This window comes from Carcharhinus amblyrhynchos, chromosome 7 (assembly GCF_965287045.1).
Source record: "Carcharhinus amblyrhynchos chromosome 7, sCarAmb.v2.hapA, whole genome shotgun sequence".
Taxonomy (NCBI): domain Eukaryota; kingdom Metazoa; phylum Chordata; class Chondrichthyes; order Carcharhiniformes; family Carcharhinidae; genus Carcharhinus; species Carcharhinus amblyrhynchos.
Genome location: NC_137330.1, coordinates 50055067 through 50071832, shown reverse-complemented (window position 1 = coordinate 50071832; position 16766 = coordinate 50055067). Strand labels below are relative to the sequence as shown.

The window sequence follows — 16766 nt, the reverse complement described above, 5'->3', positions numbered from 1 at the left end:
GTTTAATTTACTCACCAAAATGTCAATTATTTACCTTGCTACCATTAGACCCAGAATAAAAGAGACTTTAACCAGGCTTCTTTCAATAAATTCAGAATGATTGTTTTATTATAGAACAAAATGGGGGTGATTTGTCCAGCTCCCTACACTGCTTTAGGAGCACAGTGTGCAGGGAGACTGAAGCGGAGGATATTTAGCATGCTGTCCACTGGGCATACAGCGTTAGCGAGTCTCCAAGTGCTAGATTTCCAGCGCCATCACTTCCACGGCAGAAATCGGCACTGAAATCTCAGGGTCTGCGAGCCTCACCCCGCGCACCACCCCCCCAGGAGTATTTCATTCCGGCAGGGTTCAGAATAACTCCCCACTTGCAAAGACCTGGTTGCCCGGCCCTGCTGGAGTGAGAGGGGCCAACCTGCGCCCCCCCCCCCCCCCCCAGGTGGTTGTGGCTAAGAGGGGAGTGCCCTCTGGGTATTGCCAGCTTGGCAGTGCCAATCTGACCCCACGCACTGCCCAAGGGACAAAGTGGCAATGTCCAATGGGGCACCTTGGCACTGCCCACCAAGTATCAGGCAATGCCAAGGGGGCAGGGCCTATAGGGGCTGGACCTCTGGTTGGTGGGGTGGAAGGGAGGATCAGGGCTGCGAAGAGGTGTCGGGGGGAGATCGGGACTGCTGGGGTGGGGTAGGGGAAATAGGGATTGGGAATTAGAGGTGGGGGAGATTGAGGCAGGCTGGGAGGGGTCGAGGCTGGCCTAGACACATCCGGGAGACCAGCAATGCGCTGTGGTGGGGCCTGGGGGCAGTCAGTAAGCCAGCGATGAGGGGTCGCGGTGCTGGCCAGCAACCAGGAGGCCAGCAGTGCAGGACTACTGCACATGTGCCTATCTCCCCTTTGACAGATCAGCACATGCGCAGTGGTCCATGCAGCACTATGCTGCTGGCCGCTCCAGTGGAAATAGACCTCACCTACCGATTTCAGGCATGATTCACACTCGAGAGTGTGGGAGATTTATTTTGAAAATCCCACTGAAAAAAGCCAGCGGGATTTACACCAGTTTTTACATGACTTCGACACTTAGAATTTTTTTGGGAGAATCCGACCCAACTTTTTTAAAAGACATCTTACAAAATCTGGTCGGCATACAATTTGTAATCTGTAAGTGTGACCATCTATCCAATTTAAAAATACCCAGAGTGCACACATAAACAAATGACAAACTGGGTGTCACTGCAGAGATTGGCAGTTAAAGAAGACTTTATGGATAGTATAATGGGTTTTGACATCGTCAATGGCTTGCTCCATCATGTGAAGGATGATTGCTAGTCCCAGTAGATGCTTGCAGGTTCTCACCAAGGGAGCTTTGGCATGGAGGAGAATAAAACTGGATCAATCTTTGGGCTCTTCCTCTCTTCTCAGCCTCTTTGGATTCAAAATGCAGACAAGTTCTGTGGAGATGAGGTTCCTAGCTGGATACTGATAATCCCACTGTATTTCAGCCAAGGCAAGGACAGCACAGTAGTTTTTGCCCTTCTCAGTTCATTGCCAACCGAGTTTTCTTGAACTGTGCTTTATATTGTTTTAAAAGATTTGTCCCTGGCGCAAAAATCAGTATTTAATAGGCATTCTCCTCTCTTTAAACCTTCAGGCAACAAAAGTTAATATATCAACAGGGGAATGGATGGTGTAGTGGTAATGTCACTGCCCTCGACCATCTGGGGGGCCTCAATGGCCTCCGGTCCCACCAGCCAGGCCAACACCTACCAGGGACCGTATGTGATCCTCACCGGTGAGGACCTCCACACTGTTCAGACAAGTGACCCTGGACAATTCCATCCTGGGTGCACTAATCATACTGAAATTAGGTCTTACTCAGAGATGTGAAATGTACGTGATGGACATGAGGCTGATCACACCAGCTTCACAGTGCCGGTTGTGTGGAGCGAGAAACGGGGCACAAACCCGCTTTTTCACCTCTCTCGCGATCTTATTGGCTCACCGCATGATCAACCAGTAGTATGAACTGGTAAGATCACTCTCATAGTGTGAAGGAAGGCTGACACTTCACTGATAAGCCACATACTCGGGGGTGGGAGTTCTCTGGCCTCCCTGCAGCATGTTTCTTGCGGCAGGAGGCAGCGCGCTATTTCCTGAGGATCCCACTGCTGTCAATGGGAAGGTACCCCTCACCGCCGGGAAACCTGCAGTGGGGTGCATCGTCACTGGAACCAGAAGATCCCGCGGTGTGTACAGCCAGAAAATTGCAGCCATTGTCTCCTACTCGTTATTTTTCAAAAGCCCATTTGTAGTTGGATCAGAATGTGCAGAATATAGCCAAAAAGGCTGAACATTGAACATACTACTCACATGTTTAATTGACCAAATGAAATCTTAATCTTGCCACTGACTTCATTTTCTAAAAGAAACAGTGAAATCCTCAACTCCTTGTGCTCAGATATGATTCTTGGAAGAGGTTCTAACTTTATTTTTAGTTTGTTTGCCAGCGTTCAGGAAAATCTGAAATGCTCACTGTTTTACCTACCTCATATTAAGTTGTTCTTTCTCTACACCCTTGCTCTGACTGTAACACTACATTCTGCGTTATCTTGTTTCCTTCTCTGTGAACGGTATGTTTTGTCTGTATAGTGTGCAAGAAACAGTACTTTTCACTGTAAATATATGACAATAATAAATCAAATCAAAAAATTCAACAAAATGCCCAAGCCAAAGTTAGCTACCTAACCCTTTTCACAGTAGCCAATATTTTGTATAAATTTTCATAAAAGCATTTTTGACTGTAGTTTGACATGAACTTTCACCTCCATCCAGTTTCATCTCCATCCAACAGGGAGCTAGCTGCTGGTAGCACCCAGAGCTGCCTACTCTCACTCAGTAATCGTTCATTTAGAAGGTAGAGGTGAATAAAAGATAAATTATTGATTAATGTTTTCTAATATTGTCAACAACATCCATGTTTTTTGAACAGGGAACGAGGGGGCGACGTCGTGGCCAGTCAGGGTGGGAGAGTAGCCTACGTCAGAGACCTATGCAGCGAATAACTTTCCAGGCTGGCGATCCCTATTATATCAGCAAAAGGAAGAGAGATGAGTGGCTTGCAAAATGGAAGAAGGAGGTGAGTTGTCACTTTGAATAAAACTGGAGGACAGCAGCAGAGATCTGAACTCTTTTAAAAATGCAGTTATATTTAAATAAAGGATGAAAATTACAATCTGAAATTTTCAGATAGGCTGACAATTTTCACATCTCCTGTGCTTACATGTCAAGTAGTAAAAAAAATCAAGATTTACAACACAGTGACATAACCAAGGGGGTTCAAATACATCAAAAATTCTCTCTGACAAGATGCCTTATTGATATATTTTAATTCCCTCCTTCTAACTGCTTTTTAAATGGTTCTGTACAGTTTCATTGAATTCTGGTGTCAATGCAGAATTTCCATGTATTCTAATGCGGTGGAAAAGGATGGTGTTACTGAGTATCAGTTGCAAGTATTTTGCGGCACATAATTGGAAGTATACTGATCATCTGACTGTTAGGAGGATACTACAAGGTTCTTAACAGCTGTGGCAGTCATTTGGTTGACTATATTTTGTGACTCCATAATGATGTAATCTGGTGCAAATCTGACTAAAGTCCAAACTTCAAATGAATTCAGGAGTACGTGTGCGTTAATGCTCGTTACTTGCAGATTTACTTTACTCGAAGATGATGTCAGCAATTTGTGGGTGACCTTCAAGAATGGTTTCACATTTCATTGAAGATCTTTCTTATAACTGTAGAAGACGAGGGAAGGAATAGCACCGGATACATAGCTTGTAATCTGGATTTTCTACCTTAGACCTTTGTACTTGAGCTTTAATTCTTTGTAAACCCGACATAAATCTGAGTGGCAGTAGAGCAACATGTACTTGAATCTGTAGGGTTGCTGTGGCTTAGTCCTGTTAATGCTACACAGGTTATTGCATTGTTCTGGTACAATTCTGTATAAATTATTTCCGATTTGAAAGTGAGGGACAAAAAAAACAGGGAACTCTTTCCAGTAATTTGGCAGCAAAGTGAAGTCTTGTTTTCATTGTTCCAGTTTGCAGGTGTGACAGAATATGGAAAGAAACAGTCACCTGTAACTAAAATTACTCAGGAATGAGGGTAAAATGCCCTGGAACTATTTAGAATAGTGCACAACTTGATGCTGGCTATTTAAATAAAGAGTGGAATCAAACAACAGAAAAGATTTTAAACTGTTCTGATTCCAATTAAAATCTAATGTATTGGTGTGGACTCGATGGGCTGAGGGGCCTGTTGTGTGCTGCCTGATCCTATGATTCAACAATTTGCTCATACAGTTTCAGATATTTGAAAAAGATTCTAATTTCCCAAGAAATACCTCTGCAGCAGTAACTGTCTAGTCTTTGAGCTGCTCTGATGCAGACTTTTTTGTTGAGTGTTATATGCTTAGCATTTTAAGTGATGTGGGGTTGCAGTGAGCTCACAGTGTATTCAGGAAAGCAGAATAGTCATGATGGGAAAAAAACGGCCGGTCAGGTAAAGCCTTCATACTATCTGGACACCAGCTGCATCTGGCCCAGTGCTTATATAGTTAAGGGGAGACTTACAAAGTCATAGAGTCACAGAGTTTTACAGCATGGAAACAGGCCCTTCAGCCCAACTTGTCCATGCCACCTTTTTTTTAAACCATGAAGCTAGTCGAGCTGAAATAGATACAAAAGAAAAGAAGACATGGTCTTTAAAACATCGAGAACCATAGATATTATCAGGCTTTTTAACAGCAATGTTAAAATGCAAAATTATGGATGATGTACTCTAACAAAGCAAGACTATAAGTTTGATTTATTTCTCCACAAGGCATTGAATGATAAAAGCACTTAAATGGTTAGCAAATTGGGCAGAAAGATGGCAGATGCCTTTCAATACAAAAAAATGTGAAGTGTTGCATTTTTGGATATCTTAATCTGAAATTTCATAATGAAGTGAAGGAACAGTGAAAACTAGACATGAAGTTAGACAGATCTTTAAAGCTGGGAATGCAGAAAGAAAAGGTAACAGATTGAAAACTGGGATTTTGGATTTTTGAACACATTGGCAAGGAGGAACTGTTCAATTTCTATCAGAAAAAGATTAGGCTGAAGCTGCAAAGTTCAAGGTGACCCTCTTATTAAAGAATATTGGAGTCATGGAAAAGATACAGCAACAATTTGCCAAATTATTCTGAAAAGAAAGGTGAAAAGGACTTCAACCCTGCATCAAAGAAGAATCTTCAGGTCCTGTAAATATTTTTTGAAATTATGTCAGTACCTAGAAATACAAGTTTCCACAACTGTTTGCAAGGGATGGTAAAAACTGATAGGATTCGCTGAAACCAGCAGTTAGGAAGACATGTCGAAAGCACATCTTCCTGGAAGCCGGTTCTAATCAGTCCCTGCACCCTTGCGTTTGACTTGCCGACAGCTATGCAAGACCCACACTTTCAGGGACTGATGCACTCGGATACACAAATCTAAGAGTGCTTTTAGGCATTTTTGATTTGATTGATTATCTTTTGAGGCCAAGGATTGTTTATGCAGAACGTTCCCGTTGATGATTAAATAGGTGTGCTTGAGTACATAAGCAAGACTTTTCTTGAACTATGCTTTACATTGTTTCAAAAAGTTTGACCCAGACTCAAAAGGCAGAGTTTAATCGGCATTCTCTTCATTTCAAACCTTCAGGCAACACAAGTTGTTATATCAACAGGGGAATTGGTGGCGTAGTGGTAATGCCACTGGATTAGTAATCCAGAGGGCCAGGCTAAAAAAACCCATGGAGACATGGGTTCATGGCAGCTATTGGAACTTGAATTCACTTAATAAACTTGGAATAGAAACCCAGTCTCTGTAAAGGTGACCATGAAAATCTAGCTGGTTTGCAAATGTCCTTTAGGGAAGTAAATCTGTCTTCCTTATCCAGCCTGGCATATGTGTGACTCCAAATACATAGCAATGTAGTTAAAAGAATGAAAGAATAAAAAAAAAAGTCTGCAAGAAATCTATAAAAAGGATATGAGCCTGTTATACAGCTGGATCTTTTCACCCTTGCTGGACCTGGCCAAGATAGACAACTTCTGTTATTTAGGAGTTACAGGTATGAACCCTGGTTCTACAGCACCAGTTTCCAATTCAAATTAGTCCAGCATGGTGGGGGCTCACAGGGAGGTGCTGGGATACTTGCCCCTCAGAGATGTGCCACCACACCTCATTAATTGTAAAAGTCTGCAAAAAAATTGATGAGGAACTATTCACGCTGTGACAGAAAATCTGTAACCTCCCATGAAGTCCAACAGAGAAGAGCTTTTCGTACTGCCAGCTCCTGGCCAGTCTGCATTCAGACTCATTCCTGATTCTACCAGGACAGAAGTTCAGTCACCATTTTCCAGATTTCATTTGGGTGCATCTGTCTGCATGTCAGGGTACGTGTCTCTACGTTTCTCTGTGTTTCTATTGTTTGTGGTTGAAACTAATGATGAAAAAATGATTTTGGGGGCAGTCAGAACCTGTCGGATGTACCCATTTCTGTTGGACGCAGCAAACACAGCTGCAGTGTCCCAGACAAGTGGTGGTGTCATTTGAATTCAGTTTACCTCAACGTATGAAGGAAGTGCCATTTTGTGTTTGTAGGATTGAACTTTCACCTACATTTAGAGCATCCTGGGCTGTGAGTGTTTGCTTTGGAACAACGCCATACCATAGACAAGTGATGTGCAAGAAATCAAGTTACCAAAAAGCTATCTTTGACCTGCAGGATGGTCAGTTCTGGTTTTGAAACTTTCAACACCAGGACAATATTGCAGAATTATATTTCCTTTCAATATCTGTGTCGGAAACAAGTTCTGAATTCAGAGTTGGCTTGTAAGTGGGGCCTCTCAGACAGGGGAGACTGGAAGATGAGATTTCAAGGCATGAAGGAAACTGCTAAAGAACCACTGTACAACAGCCAAACAAACTGAATGCACTCTTTATCAGGAAATTACTTTTTAGCGTGAACCACAACTATACCACAGTATGAGAAGGTTAAGCAGTATAGCTTCAGTTATTTCTTTGTTGAAGGTAATTAAACTGATATTGTCATTTATTTGCAGTACACACTCCTGCTGAATTGTGGAAACTGGTTTTCATTATTTCCTATCACTACTAGACTGTACACATATTAATTGCTTAATTAAGTTTAATATAGGAAGTAGGCAAAAATGCAGAGGTTTACACCTGAGATAACCTAGAGCCATCACTAGATTATTGTGAAATATTTTGCTGAACTCACGTGAGAGAGGTGTGATTATCCATGAACACAGGCTTCTTCTTGTTATTAACTTTATTGGATAAGTATGAATCTTTCTCTAATATTACTCCTATCTTCTTTAACATGTTCTTTGAGCTCACCTGAAATTGGAGACCCACCAATGGCTTCCTTGACCCTATTGTCCTTAAACTAATGGCTATCCAATTTTCTAACGTCTTGATAGCTGCAATTGTAGATTATTCTTATGCCTCAGGAAACATAGAAACATAGAAAATAGGAGCAGGAGGAGGCCACTTGGCCCTTCCAGCCAGCTCCACCATTCATTACAATCATGGCTGATCATCCAACTCAATAGTCTAATCCTGCTTTCTTCCCATAACCTTTGATCCCATTCGCTCCAAGTGTTGTACTCTTGCTTTTCCAAGGTTAAGTTGTTAAAATCTCCCACAGCAAAATTACCATGGACCTACTGCCTTTGAAACTTAAATAATTTTTCTTTCCAACATCCTTTAATATGTTGCTTCCCTCCTTATCTCTGCTTCTTTCCCACAACCTTTGCTTTAAATTTCTCAAATCTGGTTTACATCCTTACTGCAACAACCCTTACCAATGTCATAAATTACAAATGTTGTGACTGTGACAATGGTGCACTAACTTCTTCTTCCTCCTTGACATCTTCAACCCCACAGCAGCCTTCGACATGGTTGACCACACCATCCTCCACCAATGGCTTTCCTCTGTTGTCCAGCTGAGTGGGATTGCCCTCAGTTAACATTTTTACCTGTCTGATTGTGGCAAAAGCATATTACATAATTGCTTCTCTTCTCAACGGCAATAATCCCGGAATGACCCAGCAATCTGACCTTGGTCCCTCCAGTTCCTCATCTACATATTAGCAGCTGGATGCACAGACTTGAGACTTAACACTTGATACACAGATATAAAACCAAATATGCTACGAATGGTGGAAATCAGAAGTAAAAACCGAAAAGGGTGATGGCCTTTCATTAGAACTGAGAATCATTCTGATACACTAACGACACTGAGCTCTACCACTCATAAGTTATTCGACTGTTTGTTCAACGCTGAAGCCAGAATATTCCTGTTGAAGGCAGGATGAGAGAATGTGGACTCGTCAGGTCATCACAGTTTTGCCCACTGTCCCCACAATGCCACAAGATGGAATTTTCATCTCTTGGAGGACAAGACAGCCTTGAGTCAGGTCTGCTGAAGGAGGTGGACATGGAGGTGGAGTCAGAAGCAGGCCAATGCATAAGTGGCCAGGTTCAAAGGCCCGCCTCTGCTTCTAGAGACATTGGACCAGTTCTTCAGTTCAGTGTAAAGCTCCTGTCACCATGATCCTTTAACACCCACTTGAACACTCACACCCCCTTCACCCCGCCTTCTTCACCGCCTTACTCCCGTTGGACTCTACCCCCCTTCCATTCATCAATTCCCCACCCCTTCCCCTTCATGCACCCTAACCCCACCAAACTTGACCAAGCTCACCCTCCCAGCTTGCTGGTCTAGCTTGGTTCTCACAATGTCTAGAGTTTAAAGTTTTAATTTTCATCTTTAAATCTCTTCATGGTCTTGCCCCCTCCCAATCTCTGGCACAGCATTATAGCTTTCCTTCTGAACATCTGTTCTGTCAACTCAGATCTCTACAGCAACCCCCTCTCATTGTCCCATCACTGGCAGTTATATTTTTGACTGCCTCAGCCCCATGCTGTGGAACTTGTATCTAAGCTCCTCTATCTTTCCATTACCTCTTCCTACTTTTTCTTCAAGACTGCCCCCTCCACCACCCTCTCCCCCTTAAAGCCCTCCACTTTGGTCAAGCTTTTAACCACCCTTTGTTATTTAATATTAATTTGAAGATAAGGTTGCTTCAGTATTCATTTATTTTTGATTATGCCTGTAGGCATAATTAATCTTGGGAATTTTTGGTGGTTAAAGGCATTATATAAAAGCAAGTAGTTGTTAAAGTACACAGTAGTAAACCAGTGACGCTTTTACTGAATTACCAACATCAAGAACTGCACTTCCTGTACTATGTAATGAAAGCAAATTTAATCGTCAATTGATAGAAGCAATCTCACTAAAAGAGTGAGAAGGCAGATTAGGAGAAACTTCTTTACACTGGATTGTTCGAGCATGGAATGCTTTTTCACAGTAAGAAGTCTCACAACATCAGGTTAAAGTCCAACAGGTTTATTTGGTAGCAAACACCATTAGCTTTCAGAATGCTGCTCCTTCGTCAGGTGAGTGTGAGTTCTGTTCACAAACAGGGCACATAAAAACACAAACTCAATTTACAGAATACTGATTGAAATGCAAGTTTTTACAGCTAATCAAGTTAGAGAGAGTGTTAAACACAGATTAAAGAGATGTGTATTGTCGCTAGACAGGACAGTTAGTGAGATCTTGCAAGTCCAACCGAGTCGTGGGGGTTACAGATAGTGCGACATGAATCCAAGATCCTGGTTGAGGCCGTCCTCATGTGTGCAGAACTTGGCTATCAGTCTCTGCTCAGTGACTCTGCGTTGTTGTGTGCCATGAAAGCCACCTTGGAGAATGCTTCCCGACGATCAGAGGCTGAACGCCCGTGATTCGTATTCCGCACACATGAGGACAGCCTCAACCGGGATCTTGGGTTCATCTCACACTATCTGTAACCCCCATAACTTGCCTGGACTTGCAAAATCTCACTAACTGTCCTGTCTGGAGACAATACACATCTCTTTAACCTGTGCTTAATGCTCTCTCCACTCACATTATCTGTACCTTTAGGACTTGATTAGCTGTAAAGATTCGCATTTCAATCAGTATTCTGTAAATTGAGATTGTTTCTTTATATGCCCTCTTTGTGAACAGATCTGCCACTCACCTGATGAAGGAGCAGTGCTCTGAAAGCTAGTGGCGTTTGCTACCAAATAAACGTGTTGGACTTTAACCTGGTGTTGTGAGACTTCTTACTGTGTTACCCCAATCCAATGCCGGCATCTCTACATCATGCTATTTCACAGCAGGGATTGAGATAGAAAGCATTGGCAAAACATTTGATACAAAGGAAGATAAAAGGTGTGAAGAGGTAGCAGGAAAGCTGGCTTCAATTTGAATCACTCTGGCAAAAAATCAGCAGGGACGCAATAAGCCTAAGGTTTCCATCTATGCTGTAAAATGTTATAGTTTTATATATGTAAGGGAAATTAACAAAAAAGGGTGGAATCTTACGGCCTTGCTGTCCCAAAACCATAAAATCCCACCCTAGGTCAATGGACCTTCCTATTACCCACCCCACACCCACTCCGATTCCTGTAGCAGGCGGTGTGATAAAATTCTGGCCATAGACTAATGCTACACTTTAGAGGTTATCATCACTGAACTGGATTTTACCAGCCCTTTAGAGATATGCTAGGAGGCAGGAGGCTGTTAAGCTAGCGCGGGAAAGTATCAGGTGGTATGCCTGACAACTTCCCACCACCGTGCCATTTTGCCAATAAGGGAAAAGATGGCAAGATGACCCACTGCCTGGAGCCCAACTGAGCGACTTAAGTGGCTAATTAAGCACCTCTTCCCATTTTCTTTTTAACAGTGGTGGGGGAACCATCCATGTCCCCCTCTACTTGTCTCACCCTGTGAAGAGACAACTCTGGGATGCTTCCAGTGGGTTTGGTAGGGGCTTCCTTTGGGCACTCTCTGGACCACGCTGCAGCCCGCAGTGACAATGTATGACAATAGTGTCATTTGAGCACCCCCCTCCTCCATGGTCTACCTGCCTAGTTCCGGCATCCTCACTTACCTGCCCTCAAGGGCGCATGGCCAACAATACACAGACAACATGGTGACACAGTGATTAGCAGTGCTGGCTCACGGCACCAGGATCCCGGGTTCAATTCCTGGCTTGGGTCACTGTTCCATGTGGAGTTTGCACATTCTCCCTGTGTCTGTGTGGGCTTCCTCCGGGTGCTCCGGTATCCTCCAACAGTCCAAAGATGTGCAGATTAGGTGGATTGGCCATGGTAAATTGTCCCTTAGTGTCAGGCGGGCTAATTAAAGTAATTGTGTGGGCTTATGGAAATAGGGCCTGGGTGGTTGGTGCAGACTAGATGGGCCGAATGGCCTCCTTCTGCACTGTGTGATTCAGTGATTCTAATGCACTCTCCTCCACCAGGTGCAACCCCAGCAATGACCACTGTGAGCAGTGGCAATGCTGAGATTCCTGAGCTGCCAGCTATCTGATTGGGCCACCATCTTTAATTGGGTGCTGCCAACAAAATACAATTCAAGGCCCAGCTGTTTCCTGAAGTGGGGTTACCTCCCACTTTCGACCTGGCAGTGTGGCTTCTGCCACCTCTGCAGAATTCTGGCCACTGTTCATTTCTGTTAATTTAGTTTACACCTCTCCCTCAAAAGTAAACAATTTAAAATTCATTGTTTAAATGTAGCTGCATCTAATGCTATTGCCACTTCAAAATACTACTCTTTTTGCAAGCACTCTTGTTAAGATTGTTACAATTAGTGACAAGTCTTTACGTAGCATTTGGTACATAGTTTTGTGAGCAGCAAACAAGTTATAGATGGTTAGTGAAAATCATGTTGTGTTTCCTCTTTGCTGACTTGGGCCTATGCTGCAAGCACTCCTTTCATTGGCTCCTAAACTTGTGAAGGATTACACCCAGGACTTGCTCTAGACACAAATATTGGTCATGACCCTTTAAAGTGCTTATTTTCTATAGTTACTTGCTGCATATCAACAATTTTATTCTGTTTACAGATGTTTGTCATAAAACTGGATAATTAGAATTCCCTTTGAAAGAACAACATGACCCTAACTATACTAAAGGATGAATTAATCTTAATTTATTATTATTGAAATGATCATTTCTGTCTAATTGAAGAAAAGAACTCATTTCAAAAATGCAGGTAAATTACCTCTGTTTGTGAAGGCTAGGGTGACTCCATTAACCTCTTCTTGAGGTACCAATGATATGGTTTTATTACGTCATATCCCTACGCAGAAAGAAATTATGTCCTGACAACATAAAACCTTTCAGTATTTTTAGTAACGTTTGAAAGTTATTTTTAATTATCATAGCATTGTAAGAGCATTTACTTGTCATTATTTCTGAATTTATTCTCTTTTCATTGCACTGAGTTCCAACAAAACCAGTTGAAATTGTGTCAGTTAACATCTTCCAGGGACCTGGGTATATGTATGTTTAGCGATAGTATTAAGAGTTAAAAGGTTAAGTATAGATAAGTTTGATTGAGCGCTTTGTGAAACATGAGACTCCCTTAGGTGCTGAGATCATAAATATGTAATGACAGGGAAGGCAAGCAGTTAGGATGTAAGGTTAGCTAGACTGCCTGCATTAGCTCTTGACATATCTTTAGAGATGCACAAGAAATTTCACAGAACATTTTATCGGGAGATTAAATTAGCTTGTTAAATTCATGTAACAGTAGATTATATATGACTTGTGAAAGCGTATAATGCAGTAGGGACAACCATTCTTATTTCTAGTTTTCTCATATCCGTCGTCACCAGTTAAAAAAAGTAGCTGCAAAGGCTCTGAAATTGACAAAAATAACTCATGTATCATGATGTATTAGACAATGTAATAAGACAATGGGCAAGATATTCTGGCCTCGCTCTTCCCAAGAAGAAAAATCCCGCCCAAAGTCAGTGGACCTTTGCATGGTCCTGCTTCATCCACCACAATGACATCAGAGTGTGAACCTCTGTGCAAGCTCTCTACAAAGGATGTTCAGCGGTCTTGGGCACAGAACAAGAAGCAGCTTTCACTCACAACGAAAAACCAATGACAACAACGCCAATGCTGAGGTACAATAATGTCAACAGCAAAAGTCACCCATAAGTGTGATACATGTAAAGCAGGACGTGGACCAGCCTCATGCAGCAAGCACAAGCAAAGCATTAATGGCAAGCTGAATGACACTATGCCCAGCTTGAGAAATTGTGCCTGTGAGCATTTTAATCATTACACATTGGAGAGAAACAAAGTGATAGTAGAGTCTCACCACAAACCACTTAAAAGTAACTTTCTCAAATCACTTCTATTTTCTCCAGAGTGTCTGAAAAGGATAATACTTTGTTTGCAGAGATATCATTTGGAAGTGCGGCATGAACAAAAAAGAAAATGTATATTGCCAACATGCTGTTAAGAGCTGCACTCCCTTTGAAGGAAGTTGATGACGTTCATGTAGAGCGTGAAATCTTTCAAATTTGGTGAGGAGCAACAGTATGACACACTCTGGAAGTCATCAACCCAGCAGAGGCATTGAATGTAATAGAAAAGAGTATTGTTCAGATCAAGCAGACTACAAAATAAAATGCAACTCTCCAAGTGCCCAGGAAGTATTGATGAAAGGATGACCAGATACCATCAAGGACACATCTATTGCTATCAGATAGTATTGGGAACACAGAGCTGAAGTGGTTGCCCAAGATGGCATTTTGTACAAAGAAGTTAGAATTATTATCCCTAAGCAGATGAGAAATGAGATGCTAACATGCACCCATGCAAACCATCAAGGAATTCAAAAATGAATTTCTTGATGGCCAAATATGAACAATTAGATTAGGAATCACATCAGCCAGTGCAGTGCTTGTAATGAACAGCAAACTAAACAAGCTAAAGAGCCAGTCTTGATATCCCAGACGGACCATGGATGTATCTTGAATTAGACTTCTTCACTCTCTTCCTTACGTCTTGTCATTGTCAACTACTACTCAAACTATTGAGAGTTAGGCTGATTGAATGACTCTGAGAGTCATTCTTGAATGCTTGAACGCACACTTCAATCATTATGGCATTCCTGACATTGTGATGAATGACAATGGCCCTGTTTCACAACTGATAAATTCAAACATTTCATGAAAGATTGGGAATTTCAGCACTATAAATTGTCACCACACTACCCCAGTCAAATGTAAAGGTGAAAATTGCCAAAGGGATTATCAAAAAATCAAATAGACCCTACATAGGTATCTACAAGGTAATCTTAGAACAGTGAAGCACATCTGCTGAAAGTATGGAAAGTAGTCCAGTCCAGCAACTAATTCATGCTTAGCTAAACTACATTTCAATAACTAAAAAAACTACTGACGTTCGATGTTGCAATAGAATTGAGTAACAAAATCAAAGTGAAACCATTGACAGCCGAATTTCACTTTGATAAAGCAACCAAATCATTGCCAGAGTTGAAGAACTGATTGGAGTACAAATATTAAACACTATTAACAGAAGTCAGTCCACTAGTAACTTGGAACTGTGTAAATCACTTGATACCAGATGAACAACCAACAACATTTCACCTACTTCAAAATTTTTATTCCACCATCAACCCGCTCACCCAATCATCCAGTATCCATTTTATGTACAGAACTCCAGCAGTCCTAAAATAGCCTTTGAAAATCTTTGCAAAGCTCAATAATAATTCCGAATAAAGGAATATCACTTGAATGGGTGTTCGAAAATCATTCATCTCTTGGAATCTCATAAGTAATCAAACCCGCACATCCCTAGACAACTATGTAAACACATCCTACAGTGAAGAAGCTATTAGTGGTTTGGAAGGCATCCAAACCATCAAACTGACATTCCCCATTACAGCTGTTTAAATAAACCCCACAGTACTGAATTAAGTAGTGCCTTTGAAGACAGCCAAACGTTCAGACATCTATCAAAGCTTTGAAACAGCCAAATGGATGGCTGAGTTGTTATTTAGAGAATGAATGAATGAAAGCTCAAAGAGCTGTCGAAGTTTTGTGATAGTCAAATAGATTGCTAGGATGTTCTTTAAGGAATGAATGTAAAGCATGGGGAATGTTTAAACAATTAGCTATTGATCTCATAGTGGGGGATGCTGTCAATTATGTACAGTGCAGGATGGCACTTTATCAAATGCAGAATTTTATCTAATGAAGCTGATGACTTTCCCAGTTTTACAATCCTGTTCTTTCATTTGACAGCTTGCCAGTTGTCAGACTTAACAGCCTGGCAACCACGTTATTTAATGCTTACTTACACTTTTTCCAATCACAGCAAGCAATTTATTTAACTTGGGCTACAGCATTTCCTGACCAACTATAAAGGGGGTAACACCATTTTTACTCACCTTTTGGACCTTTCTCACCTCAAATCCATGGTTTGCGACTTCGCACCTAAGGTGTGATTTGAGAAAGGCTTCTAAAATGTGGTCTCATTCTTAAAAATTGCAAAGGTTCCCTAAAAGTCTGCTTCCAAAAGGGTGCCAGCTACTTTTAAACAGCAGCATGTGTAGTGCCTAACCCATCCTCTTTATTGCACTGCTGAAAATAACCAAAGAGGCAAATCAGCCACCATTTTTTCTCCCACCAAACTTTGTTCTGTCCCGAATTGAGACCACAAAATCCAACCCATTAATTTGGGTGACATGTTTGATAAGGTGAGGAGAATAGAGCATGCAATGCACAATGTACTATTCCGCTGCAAAGGTGGATCTTTATCTCTTTATGGCCACCAAGTCTAATTATTATTAAATAAACAAAGGCACTGGCCAATTTCAGCTCAATTTCTCTTGGACTGCAAGTTAAAAGCAAGGATGAAAAGTTTGGATTTTTCTTTGTCTGAAGTAGATTTGTTTAAAAATTAAATGTGACAAAGCAGAGCAATACTGGATGTGTGTGTGTGCGCCAGACAGGAAAAGCAGATATACAATTATTCACATGGATAAATATTCTCGTGTTGCCATGTAACCTACAGGGAAAAATTGAGTCATCCCACCTTCATAATATTAAATCAGATTCAAGCAAGTGCTGTTTGCATATTAGGGGCTGTGGTTACAGCAACAGAATGACCCTTCACGAACATCATTAATTTTTTTTAATTATGTGAAATGAGTGTCGAGTTTATCTCATTCAAAGATATAAACCCAAAAGATCTGGTGGTTTTTGGGGCGGAAGTCAGAAATAGCAGGAGTAAGGTTTCTTTGATCTCTGTCCTAACATAAGCTTTGAGAGTATAGGGTGAAGGAGTTACTGGGATATAATGGAAGTCCAGCGAAGATACGCATCCGCTGTGGTTGGCAATAATTGCGCATCATGTGGACCCACAATTCAAGCGTCAATCGATCTTGGAGTCCAGGATCTATAAGTTGTTACCTGAGGAACTCATATTGATTTCAAACAGTGGACCCTCCATTTTGGAGCAACAAAGCTCTGCATCGTTAGGCCTGCAGGTGTGATGGGTGCGTGCCCACTATGAATGTGCTATTTCTGCAGATTCTCTGGGCACGTGGGCAATTCACGTTGACTGCGATATTTACGTGGAAGGCAACAGGCGGGCGACTGTCAGCAGCTGGAAAACTCAGAGCTCTTGCAAGGCCTCATTAAAATTTTTGGTATTCACATGTCCTGCTAGCTGCCAGCCCAATTGAGAGGCTGC

The 16766-nt window shown here is 41.8% G+C and overlaps 1 protein-coding gene across 11 annotated transcripts in view; it reads left to right on the top strand.

The window, feature by feature from the left end:
• Positions 1-16766, top strand: part of LOC145344930 (DNA (cytosine-5)-methyltransferase 3A-like) — a 505928-nt gene that overhangs the window by 278136 nt on the left and 211026 nt on the right. For all 11 annotated transcript variants that reach the window (XR_013887006.1, XR_013887007.1, XM_080192264.1 and 8 more), the window contains one exon: positions 2987-3133. Coding sequence is in view for 9 of the 11 variants with exons in the window: in XM_080192264.1 (XP_080048390.1) it covers positions 2987-3133 (147 nt within the window). In the remaining 2 variants the exon portion in view is untranslated. The remainder of the gene's footprint in view (positions 1-2986; positions 3134-16766) is intronic.